The sequence below is a fragment of the Gigantopelta aegis genome, chromosome 9 (genome assembly GCF_016097555.1).
Source record: "Gigantopelta aegis isolate Gae_Host chromosome 9, Gae_host_genome, whole genome shotgun sequence".
NCBI classification, from domain to species: Eukaryota; Metazoa; Mollusca; class Gastropoda; order Neomphalida; family Peltospiridae; genus Gigantopelta; species Gigantopelta aegis.
Window position 1 is genome coordinate 35,415,404 of NC_054707.1, and position 13,660 is coordinate 35,429,063.

Consider the following 13,660-nt stretch of genomic DNA (forward strand, 5'->3'; position numbering starts at 1 on the left):
TATATATATTTTAAACAAGAATTTTTAAAAACATTTTGTGGGGTGGGGTTTGGTTAAAATCTGGTTTGGGCAAACACTAGGACAACACCAAACACCTTGTTTATACAGACAGTGATATTCTAAGCAAGAAAATATATTTAACATGTTATTTTAGTTACCAAAAAAGGCTCCGATAGTCAGAAACATATTACAGTGGAAGCAAACTGAGGACAGTCCCTTTAAACGAATGCACAATATTCATTGATAAGACAGGTGGGCTGCGCTGCAGACCAGTCGAGTAATGTCCACCTCTCAGTGCTACGATCAGACCCATGCAGTCGTTGTGTATGAACAAAGACACGAAATGTAGAAGAATGAACGAATGACGGACAGACGGATGGATGAGTTGCAAGACAATGGATTTGCTACTGGTTATTGTGGTGGGTTTTGTTACATATGAAACGATGCTCAAACGTCTATCTACAGAAACATCGGAGGCCATACAACGTGCCAGAAAAGAAACAAAAGGCCTTGATGGCTGTTAAAACAAAAAGGTTTTGCAATACGTATACTAAATAAATGTAAAAAAAAAATTGATAAAATCTTAAGAAACCAAACATTAAATAATGAAATATTACAAATTAAATACAAGGAAAAATTTATTAATCTTTTTAAATTCTAAAATTAGAAACATAAAATTAAAATTAATTAAAATTCACAATTATGTAAATTAAATGAGAATTTGTTTTATTTGTATGCTATATTTAACACCTGTACAAATATTTTACAAATTTTGTTTCTTTAAATTGCAAAAACACACCAAAATCTTCAAAGAAGAAATAAAAGAAACAATAAAAAAAAGAAACAATAAAGAAAGAAAAAATTAATAAATAAAGAAAATAAATAAAAAAGTGCTGGGATTGTAGATGGGGAAAACCAGATGCTATATTTACACGAGCCAATGAAAACACACCACACCAGTAGAAACATGTCCGAGGTTACAGCGCCCGGATAGCACTTCCCAGACTTACAGTGTTGTATTTTTGGAGAGAGTCTCTCGACTTGTTAGTTCTAGGCGTGGGAGTCGATCGCCCACTGAGAGGCGGGGACGAGCACTCGCCTGCACCCCCACCCCACCATGCCGTGGCTATTGCCTCAAGACTTCCGCTCCCTACCCTGCTCTGCAGTTCTTCAGCTCTTTGCTCCGTGCTTTCTTTCTCCTCTTGTATTAATCTGAAAAAGAAAAAAAAGAAAATATATTTTTTTTTTTTTAAATTGAAAGATAAATTTACATAAATTTATTAATTTAAAGATTAATTTCAATTAAATTTACAAATTTAATTATTTAAAGATACATTACGTAAATTTTATTATGTCTTACAAATTGGTGTTATATGTTTATATATATATATATATATATACATATATTAAAAAGTAGTTACTTTGGAAAGGAATATTTTTTAACTGTGCCTCAACATATTTTAAACTACTATTCTCCCCACCCCCTAAAAACAAACTGTAGTTTTGAGATTTGAGACAGAGACAGTGGGAGAGAGAGAGAGAGAGAGAGAGAGAGAGAGAGAGAGAGAGAGAGAGAGAGAGAGAGAGAGAGAGAGAGAGAGAGAGAGAGAGAGAGAGAGAGAGAGAGAGACAGACAGACAGACAGACACAGACAGAGAGATAGTAGTTCAATCAGTAGCAGGTTTCCTTTCGAAGACTATATGCCAAATTTACCAAATATTTGACATCCAACAGCTGATGATTAATAAATCAATATGCTCCAGTCAAAGAAAACGAACTTTTCAGTAGATGTTGAACATAAAAACAAACTCTATGTAACCAACACCACTGTAATATCATCAAACTTCCAGCAATAGATCCAATATAATTATGTATATATACACAATCTGATACCAACGATTAAACCAGACTCACCTAATCTCATTATTAATTGCATCAAGCTGTTCTTGCAGCATCAACGCCAGCGTCTGTGCATCTGTGTGTCCCGTGGGTGACAGCAGGTCGACGGCGCCGAATATGGACTCGTTGTCGTCAGTGCCCTCCGTGTCGGACGTGTCAAACGCATGCTGGACGTTCGCCAGTACGTGGGCCTGCTGCAGCTTTTCCCACTCCTGTTCATTTAAAGTGTTCACCTTCAACATTAAAACAAAACAGGTCAGACAAACAAACAACATCCATTTAGTCTACAGTTGAATAAAGTTGGCTCGAAACCCCGTCAGTGCTCAAGAAAGTGTTCGATCGGGTCACCCGGTAGTTCGACCTAACCATTTGGTCAAAAATGTGTAAGTGTTAACTCGGTGACTTTGTTTTTGGTTCAAGCGATGCAGTTCAAGAAATTGCTTGAGATGGTGTTTGACCCAACCATTCGGTCAACAATGTATAAGTGTAAATCAGGACTTTGATTTTGGTTCGAGCATTGCGATATATTCGACACTTCCGAGTTCGACCCAACGGGACTCTACTGTATATGTTTTTTTGTTGTTAAAATGGATTTCCTAAACATCGAGTGTGTTAGGAAACTCGAGAGAACATCAGGTGTTTCAGGTATTTTGACAGGTAAAAATTTACTCCTGAAATTAAAGTTATTGTTTGTTAATGTTGTCATTAAAACAAAACAGGACAGACAAACAAAAAACATCCATTTAGACTATATATATATTTTTTTTTGTTAAAATAGATTTTCTAAACATCAAGTGTGTTAGGAAATGAGAGAGATGATCCAGTGATTCAGGTATTTTCACAGGTAAAAAATTACTCCTGAAATTAAAGTTATTGTTTGTTAATGATGTCACAGCACATCATCTGTTTCTCTGGATCTGCATGTCCTGATTATCCACACATCAAAGAAAGATAGGGATTATCTTTTTAACAATGATTGTCCATACATAAAAGAAACAGGGATTATGTTTTTAACAATGATTTTCTGCATTGACACATGGATGGATAATGAGAAGAAAAAGAAAAACTGCTGCTACCACATGCTATTAGTAGCAAGAAATCTTTTAGTTACATTTTCCCAACATACTGGACAGTAAATATGATTACCTTTGATATACCTAGAGATAAAAATTAATTTAAGACACAAGACACAAAATGCAGACAAACTATGCAGTCTCTTAAGAGCTTTTGGGTAGTGCTGAAATCAACAATTTCTAGCTAGTTTTCATGTCTGTATACCACTTGTAGATTGCAAATCTGAATGAGTGAGGGAAGATAATTCACTGAAAGGGATCTATAACCTTTTCCACCACTAAACTAAACACAATTTAAAATTATATCTATAAATGCAAACAGATTTTGCTTTTTATTTAGCTTTTTACATAAATCATGCAGTCCATTCCAAAAGGGACAATGAAAACATACTACAAACTATTAATGCAATTTTTTTGACAGTTAAAACATATGAACACAGATTTGATTATGCATCGAGATTTCACCTTGGATGGGTCTTCAATGAGAGCCTGCTCCCTACCCCGTGATACACGCCGCAAAACACTTTCTTCAACACCCATACCAGTCCTGAAAAACACAATCATTATTCACATCAATCCTTAAAAATATAACCGTTATTGATGCTTCCTAAAAAAACAATCATTATTCATGTATGATTAAATTTGTAAAAAAGTTAATCTTGATTTAAATAAACTAAATTAATAATCAAACATTAGTGATTAACATTAGTGATATCCATTTAAAAATAAAAGCTAAAATGAGTTTTTTAAGAAGCTGAAATCTCTGTACCATACCTTTTTTTTTAACATTTTACATCAAATCCTATTTGCTTTTCTACAATTATTTTATTTTTAAAAAGCTGAAATCAGATAAAAAGCTGAAACATTATATTCCTGTTAGTCATAACACAAAAAGACCTGCACATAATATTGAAAAACAAACCTAAAATACCATATTTTCCTTGCTATTTAAACTACTGATCACACATTTAAATTTAGTAGCATCTATGATTTTATTTGACAATGCCAGAATAATCTAATGTTACCTCATTATTTGTTCAATTTGTGACCTGAGAATCTCCACTTCTTTTCTGTACCTCATAAGATCCTCATTGATTCTTTCCTGAAAAAATAAACACATAAACTTCCATCAGTAAATATTATTGTATGATAAACGTTAAAAAATTATATAAAAATATGGGGGGGGGGGAATGAAAAAAAAAAAAAAAAAAAAGGCCACAAATTCCTGCAGACTCCTCCCCTTTTACAATCATAGATTATATGACTTTCACTCTCATGTAGGGTTCATACACCTTGGAAACAAAATAATTCCAGACCGTTTCCAGACTTTTTTCCCCAAGACAAAATATTTTTTTTTAAGACTCACTGTATTGCACAACAAATCTTCGGTAAATGTCGGCAATTGTTAGTCTTGATTTCCCAAATGTACGTTAGTGCCAAGATTGGAAAACATCATCAGATTCCGCCAGTTTCACGCAACAGAAATTTTCTACATGAGTCCTAAAGACGAATTTCCATACCTTTTCCAAACCAACTCACAAAAAAAGGTATTTTTCCATATTTTTTCCAGGTCTGGAAAATGGATTTTCAAAATTCCATACTTTTCAAGGTTTTCCAGACTCTGTACAAACCCTGCTCATGGCTTTAGCAAATTGGGAAAGGGAGTCACCATTTGAGATTCCCCCTTTATTGGAGAACTGTGTTTGCATTGTACATTTTTATATAGTTCCACCAAAACAAGGGGTGAGAGAAAGATCACCTGCCACCGAATCTGCCAGTGTTAGTATTAGCAGCCCTCAAGATTCATGACAGCAATCAGCAGTGCTATCCCAAAAAGCTGTTGCAACAGCATTTTTATAATTAACAGATATTTATTTTGTTATTGTTTGTATAAAAACTGCCATTGCATTTCATTTCAACTTATTTTCGTGCTTATAACCAATTAAGGTTCAAGCATGCTGTCCTGGGCACACACTTCAGCTATCTGGGCTGACTGTCCAGGCAAGTGGGCTAGTTGTTAGTGGTTTGTGAGAGAGAAGAGGGTGTAGTGGTCTTACACCTACCCACTGAGCCATTAAAACTCGCTCTGGGTGGGAGCCGGTACCGGGCTGTGAACCCTGTACCTACCAGCCTTATGTCCAATGGTTTAACCATGACACCATCGAGGCCGGTCTGCTATTGCAAGATGATCTGCATCTCAATGGCTGTAGTAGTGAGACTAGATTTACCTTTTCTTGCTGCGTCTCATCAAGAGCCTTTCTCGTCCGCTCCAGCTCCTGTGTCAGCTGATTCTTCTCCTCCAGGGCAGCCATTCTCTCCTTGAGGTGAAGCTGTAATCTCTCGTTACTCTCCGACAGCAGTTTGTCCACAGTCGACGACAGCCGGTTGTTGTGTTCCCCATTCAGCTTGTCCCGTTGCCGTGCCTACAGAAAAACGCAAAAATTAAATATACTTTTAATCAATATTTACACATATAAACATGTAAGAAATTGCTATCGGTGAAATGGTGTGGGGTGGGGAGAGGGGGTGGTAGTACTTATATTCAGGCATCAGACAAAAGACGAATCTTAAGTTAATTTTCAAATATTTCAAGAAAAGGCTAATCTTACGATCATGTGACCTCAATATCCCAGTGAAGAAAGCAAAGGAAAGGAAAATTACGGTTATCACAACAATTTTGGTCTAAAAGATGAGTGCAGGAATCTGTTGTCATCAAAAATGCTGGACTCTTTGTCTAAACCAGATAGAATGGGGACTGACAAAAGGTGCCGGTATACTCATTGAGAGATTAGACACCCAAGCTATTGTTTTTAGACGGGTCTTTGATATCATGCTAGTTTACAAACAAATCCAGACGGTTTGGACAAAGACCAGTGTACATGTACACTAAGCCAACTGAACAGCAGTAAAATATGGGATATTTTATATATATATATATATGTGTGTGTGTGTGTGTGTGTATACATATGGTGAAACTCCTCTAAATACTGGACATCCTCAGGACCAAGAAAAACGTCCAGTTTTAAGAGGTATCTGGTTTAGAGAGGTGGGCTCTCAAGATGATTTGCAAACAGGGAGTCCTTATGACACTTAAATGTTTTAAACCAAACTCAAACACTGTATTTACAGTACATACCCTCTGTAATTCCGATTCCTTCTCTGTTAACTTGGATTCCAGAGTCTGCAGTCTTTCTTCTATTGAGCCCTGCTGTTCTTCCGCCTGAAAAAATAGTCCATCAAATTAACATACATTTACAGATTTTTACAGTAAACAAAAAAGAAAAAACCAGATATACATGTATACAATGATAAAAATTATAACCAACTGATGGAATATGATTTGTTTAATACAAACATTTTGTTAAAATTACTAAAATGAATGTGCATGATGAAATGTTATTTCATGTATACAAGTATGATAAACATGCAAAAGATTATCTTGAAAGTACAAGTATGAACTTCTTTTTTTAAACCTCAAGTTTTATTTTTTTTACTTCAAACAGTGCAGAACAGAAGTCTGGTTTATTTTGCTTCAAGCAAAAAGATTCACAAAACTTCCTGCACTCTACGCTCGAGATTAGGCCAGATCAACATTGTTATTTAAAAATAGCCCTATATTCCCAAAAGACCAATTCGGGATTAACATACAATAACAAAAATCTTTCAAACTAACATGGGTTGGTTTAAAAAGTTCAAAGAACAAGATCATAGGAAGCTACATGCACATGGGGTTACAAGGTTTATATGTTAAGACCACAACTGGAGCAAATTAAGTAAAAAAAAAAAAAAATTAATTTCATCACAACACAGACATATGACGCACCTTAGACAATGAAAACCCCCCACCTAAGACAGGTTTCAGCACTTAATACAGATTTGGAAAGATGGGATCAGAAGTAATAAAAGAATCAAGTCCAGACTGTCAAGACCAATGGTCCTAAGAGTTCAATGTTCACAATGAAAATCACCTGATACCAATTATCACCTAAGACTCAAAGATATGTGGCAAACAGGGTACTGGAACATGAGCTTCAGAGTTGTGAAGACTGGGAGAGAATCCATAAACCCCAAAATCAAAAAAAAAAAAAAAGTCTGTTTTGTTTAACAACACCACTAGAGCCCTAAATTCAATCCGACATTTTAGACCAATGGATTTAAGGAATTTAGCCTGTCTATTCCCACTCCCCTCAACCCCAATATACATGTATATATATATTTAAAAAAAAAAAAAAAAAAAAAAAAAAAAAAACAAACAAAAAAACAACATCTTTTGTATGTTTTTTGGCCGCCATTTTGTTAATACATGTACCATAGAGATTGGAGAAACAAAACAACGGTTTTCTAATTTGTATGACAACATGCACCTTACCTCCAGCACAAAGCAATCAAAGCATATGTTCTTCAATAATGCAGGAAATTATAGCTCAAGGAATGGAGCCAGCTAAAGCACACAAATTGGTTAATCGTCGAATTATTTTGCACAAGGCAACACATCCATCAGTGTCAGTATTTAGCAATTAGCAAATACTGCATAAACAACACAAACACATTTGGGTTTGCTCTTCTTTTTTTTGCTCTCTCTTTTTGGGGGAGGTAGCATTTTAACATTTAACATTTTAACATTTGATGTCTAAATATATGTGGAAATTTAGTTATAAATTATTATGCACCTGGGAAGAAAAGAGTTATGTACTCCAATAAAAATACGTGGGGAGGAGAATGGAGATTTTTCAAGACTTTAAATTTAAAAAGTGTCACCAAGAACATTACAATTTCTTTTTTACATTGTCTATGTTATTATTTTTTTTACAAGAATTTTGTTTTAAATATCATTACTACACCATCTGTAATTCGCTTAACTAATAGAACTAAAATAATTCTGTGTGTTTTTGAATGTGCAATTTGATATTTCACTTAATTTTGTTTTCTAAAAACAGATTCTGCTTTATCGTGACTTCCAAGAATACCTTTAATGCATAGACTAACAGGGACATGTGCATCTGCCAATGCCGAACCTACAAGCAATGTTATTTAAGTAATGAGAGATTTATGTGACATACTGTAAATAGGTTAGCAAAGTTATTTCACAGACCCAATCAATACAGCTAGACTTAATCAGTGTTGTATTTTAACCTGCAGCAAACCTAATATTGTTTTGCATCAGGTGTTAAGAATCTAAGACATGTCTGTGAAAATCACCCAAGGGACAACACAGGAAAGAATGTCAATCCAGCCGTTTTCATTTTAAAAACGAAATAGCATATTGAAAGCTGCGGCTATTGGAGGTTTAACATTATGGCTATTTCCACACTTGGTCTAGTGGGTGAGTGAGACAGGAAAATAGAAAAAAAGAAATGTTTTATTTAACGACGCACTCAACACATTTTATTTACGGTTATATGGCATCAGACATATGGTTAAGGACCACACAGATATTGAGAGAGGATCGATCCCAGACCGACCGCGCATCGAGTGAGACAGGAGACCCTGCTGCCAAATAGCCACATGAGATCTTTTATATACATGTTCCCGTATATACAGAATTGTGCATATAACACAGCCTCTGATATACCACTTGTGATGTATGGGTTAACCGGCCTTGGTGGTGTCGTGATTAAGACTACAGGCTGGTAGGTACAGGGTTCGCAGCCCGGTAGGGACTCCAACCCAGAGCGAGTTCTTAAGGGCTCAATGGGTAGGTGTAAGGCCACTACATCCTCTTCTCTCTCACTAACCACTGACCAACTAACAACTAACCCACTGTCCTGGACAGACAGCCCAGATAGCTCAGGTGTGTGCCCAGGACAGCATGCTTGAACCCTAATTGGATATAAGCATGAAAATAAGTTGAAATGATATGGGTTAGGATTAAAAACAAAAAGCCCACTGGGTCCACCGATTATGACTCAGACAAGCACCCTATTATATACCTCCTTCCCATCCATTTTTGAAATGAAGTACAAACCAGCTTCTAATATTAACTAAAATGACTGATATAGAATCTAATGTGTGCATATATGATCTTGATCATTTGCTTTCCAGCTAAGTTCGCATTAGTAAATTACAGTTTAGACATTGTAACATAAAGCACAGCCTTTGATGCACCAAGTGTGAAACACCGGCTGGTAGTGTTAGGATTCAGATGACAAATATTTACGACGACCATCAGTTCACTCCCAACTGATCAAAGATCGATTTTGATTATGGTACATGCTTTGAGGAACTTAAATCTGCTACTTCCTTCGTACAGCTATGAGATTTTTAAAACTTTTTTTTTTTATATATTAGAACTATCAAATATTAATACTAAAACAATACAAGTGATAAACTATGGCTTAGTTTTACAGTTTATATGAATTTTGATTGCATAAAATAATTAAAACAATTTTAATTATATAGATCTTTCTAACAGTGTGTTTAATTTTCCAGATATAAATACTAATAAAACAGTAGGTATCAGATTGACTGTAACATAAATGTATTATTGTCAGTCTTTGAATAAACAGTACTCATAAATGTAAACTGAAATTAATTTGGTGTACCAAGAGCCACAGAGTTAGAAAGCAGAATTTAAGCTGTTCTTAAATCTGAATTTGGCAAATATATTGCTTTACTAATTCACAAAAAAACTAACTCCCTTTTGTAAATCTGCTGCCATTTTAACTGTTTGGCTAATTTTTATTTTGCTACAGATTTTGCCAAATTGCTTCTTTCTTCTGTTTTTTTTTTGGGGGGTGGGGGGTGAGGTGGGGGGGGTTAATGGAGAGGGAGTTCTACCTTAAACCCTAAGAAGAAAAGTGACTGTACTGTGTTCATTTGTACAGTATCATGAAAGTTTTACTTGATTATTTGGTTTTAAAAAGGGTCAAATGAGTAATGCTTGATAGACTTGGTTTAAGTAGAACATCACTATATTGTGAGAAACAGGAAATATTGTACAAGGGTTTAAAATTACATTCTATTTTTGGCAATTAAAATGGGTCTAAAAATCCATTTAATTTGGCCATAAAAAAAGGTCTAAAAATCCATTCAGTTTGCTTTAGGGAATGTAAATCTGCTACTCCCTTCATACACCTGTGAGATTTTTGTTTGTTTGTTAAATTAGAACTATCAAAAAGAGTTTTAAAATCCATTCAATTTGGCCATTAAAAAAGGTCTCCTTTATAGGACTTAAATGATGTAGCAGTATACTTAAATGATGTAGCAGTATACTTAAATGATGTAGCAGTATACTTAAATGATGTAGCAGTATACTTAAATGATGTAGCAGTATACTTAAACAAAATCAATCCTTAAGTGCCTTTAAATACCTAGGCAGTTGTTGTACAACGTGTCAGTTATAGAAGCTTTGATTGTACTTGTGTAACTTCTAATGTTCTATTCATAGCAGGAGAAAGCTAAACAATATATATTATTGATCAAATTTTGTGAATAAACATTTTACAATTAGGCATACACTGGCAGAAAAAAGTTCCTGTCCACCAAATAAATTGGTCTCAAACCAACAAGAAAGTTTGTAAATGGTTGAAATGTGTGACTTTTGAGGACACATAAATTGTGCTAAACATCTAATGCTTACAAATTACCAAAAATTTCTTAAAAACAATTAAGATTTTTTCTTCTGTACTGTATATGTATGTACAGCAGATTTGTGCCATTTCTTATTGTGGTGCAGTATACATGCTGATGCAATTAGTGTGATTGGTATATTTTAACCTGCAGCTAAAAAAAAATTTTTTTTGTAAGTGGTGATAATATAGACTGAAATTCCCTGATCAATAAATATGCCATTATAAAGATATTAACTGCATCAACATGCAAGGGATATTTGCTTTGAACTAATAGCACAGCAGCAACTGACTGTCTGCCCACATAAATATTTGAACATGTTAGGTTTAGTTAGTTCAATGTTGACTAATATAACAAAAAAAAACCAGAGAGAAAGAACAGAACAAATTCCAATCTTACATTTAATTGTGAAACTGTAATCACGAAATATATGTATGTATACATATATAGTAAAAGCCCTTTTAACTGGACGCCCATGGACCAAGTAAAAAAATGTGATAAAAGAGACGTTATGTTCTATGTTGATATTTAAAAACTGCAAATATTCCACTTTATAGATGGTCTACCGGCCTCGGTGGCGTCGTGGCAGGCCATCGGTCTACAGGCTGGTAGGTACTGGGTTCGGATCCCAGTCGAGGCATGGAATTTTTAATCAAGATACCGACTCCAAACCCTGAGTGAGTGCTCCGCAAGGCTCAATGGGTAGGTGTAAACCACTTGCACCGACCAGTGATCCATAACTGGTTCAACAAAGGCCATGGTTTGTGCTATCCTGCCTGTGGGAAGCGCAAATAAAAGATCCCTTGCTGCCAATCGGAAGAGTAGCCCATGTAGTGGCGACAGCGGGTTTCCTCTCAAAATCTGTGTGGTCCTTAACCATATGTCTGACGCCATATAACCGTAAATAAAATGTGTTGAGTGCGTCGTTAAATTTAAAAAAAAAACAAAAAACAAAAAAAAACTTATAGATGGTCTAGTTTTGAGATGTTTAGCAGATACAGTATATATAATTTATCTTTACAATTTTTACCCCCCCCCCCACAAAAAAAATGAGAAAAAAAAGAAAGAAATCTGCTGGGGTTTTGGGTTTTTTTTCTCTAAAATATTTAATGGTGAAAATATGTTCCTGATATTTATAATAATTTTGTTTATCTTTACATTTCATTCTGCTTTATGAAAAAGAAAATGTGTTGGTAAAAAGGCATACACTCTTTATTAACCATGTAATATAAAAACAAAAACCCATTTAATACAGCAAACTTTTGTCATTCCATCCGGGATTAAAAATACATAAAATATAGCTTGTATTTGATGTAACAAAAATGAACTGAAAGGAATGTGTGTTCGTAACACCCAGCACACTGGGTATTAGGCATCCAGGGTGTAATAATTGGGTCTAGAAAGTAAGAAATGAAACCTGCTGATATCACATAAGGTCCCCACCCCCCACCCCACCCCAAAAAAAAAAAAAAAAAAAAGAAGAAAAAAAGAAAAGATAAAAAAAAAAAAAAAAACGTCTATGGTCAGAATAAAGTTCCAGAAAAGGTGGGTATATTTAGGTTTTTTACATCCTCTTTGTCTGCCTTGGTCGATCTGATTTGCTACCCTAAATATTTTCATTATAATTTTCCACATAGCCAAGGCAATTTTTAAGACATCGACTTTAGCCATAAATGTTTTTAAAACAAGCCATGCTACTAATTAAGAACAACAGGACCTGTTTTAGAAAGAAATTAACGACAGCTGATGGTCCGAGCTAGCATATATTCCAAGCCAGCATATAGACTGTGCTTTATTAAAGCAAGGTCTACATGCTGGCTTGGGTCTTTAATTTCTGGCAAAAATCGACGTCATAACGCAGAAAATTAAAAAAAGAAAATGTCGATGTGCGTGTGCTAACCAGAGACCAGAAATATATTTTGTTTGGCCTAAGCTACTATGTTTTTTTAGTAGCAGCAAGAGATCTCTTCACTTTTCCACAGACAGGATAGTACACACCATGCCCTTTGATATACCATTTGTGTGGAGTACTGAAGGAAAATGGACCCCATGACAAATTAACTTCAAACAAGTGTTTTACAAAGGAAGTAAATCGGCAGGCTTTAATCCGCACCATCTCAACAACAAACAACCCTGCATAACAGGATGTTCCAAAATAAAAACCAAAACCGAGAAAAATAATTAATAAATGACAATTTTAATGTAAACACCAACCCATAATGAAATATTTATCAAATATAATATATATGTAGGCTCTGGGGATAATGATTTCTGAATCAACAAAGGTAATATGCATCATTATTTTGAAATATAGCAAGCAAGATATAATGAAAGGTATTTTAAGCTCAAAATAACGAGGAAAACAAAAATAGGCAAAAATTAAATAGTTGCTATTTATATTGCAGCAAGAGACTTTAATTATATGAGAAGTGGAGTAACTTCAATAGCAAAAACCATCAATGATTACTGCAAGTAAGGCACGCTGAAAGAAGCAAAGGTTAGCTAATCATTTTCTTCTTCTTTTTAAAAATTTATAATAAAAAGGAGGAGTAAAAAACTGACAAATTAAAATGTTTAAAATGTGACCTTATTTCTTTAAGTTAAAGTCTGGGCCCAATTTCACGAAGCATTGTAGGCCTAGTTTTGCACGTAAATGCAAATCTATGACTAAACCACGATTCGTATTAAACTAACAGAACACTAATATAGTTTGAAGTACACGTTTTATTTTATTTTGTCCTTAAAATGCTCCATCTTCCACAATGATGTAGTTTTCTGCGTGGAATAGATGCCAAACATGTGTAAACGTACGACCGGTATAACTGCTAGTCGCAGACGTAAACTTACGATGTTTACTGAAATGGGCCCCAGAACTTTAATTCACACCTAGAATTCACTCATTTATTGCAGGATTGCAGAACATTATAATGTCAAACTTATTATTATTTTTTTTAAATATGTCAATCATACCCTCCTCCACTTTGATAAGTAAGTCTGCCCTTTGTCATTTATCCCAGCCCACCCAGCTTGACAATTCACTAAGACCGTATGTAATACTTGATGAAAGATTCTTAAGGTGTACCGTTTTTTACTAAATCAAGTACTAAAATTCTCAACAA

The 13,660-nt window shown here is 34.7% G+C and overlaps 1 protein-coding gene across 1 annotated transcript in view; it reads right to left on the reverse strand.

Moving 5' to 3' along the window:
• LOC121381325 (liprin-alpha-1-like) overlaps window positions 1-13,660 on the reverse strand; it is a 131,385-nt gene that overhangs the window by 26,829 nt on the left and 90,896 nt on the right. Inside the window, 6 exon segments of the mRNA XM_041510586.1 lie at window positions 1,155-1,212; window positions 1,915-2,132; window positions 3,438-3,519; window positions 3,998-4,074; window positions 5,201-5,395; window positions 6,109-6,192. Of these exon segments, the coding sequence (XP_041366520.1) occupies window positions 1,155-1,212; window positions 1,915-2,132; window positions 3,438-3,519; window positions 3,998-4,074; window positions 5,201-5,395; window positions 6,109-6,192 (714 nt within the window).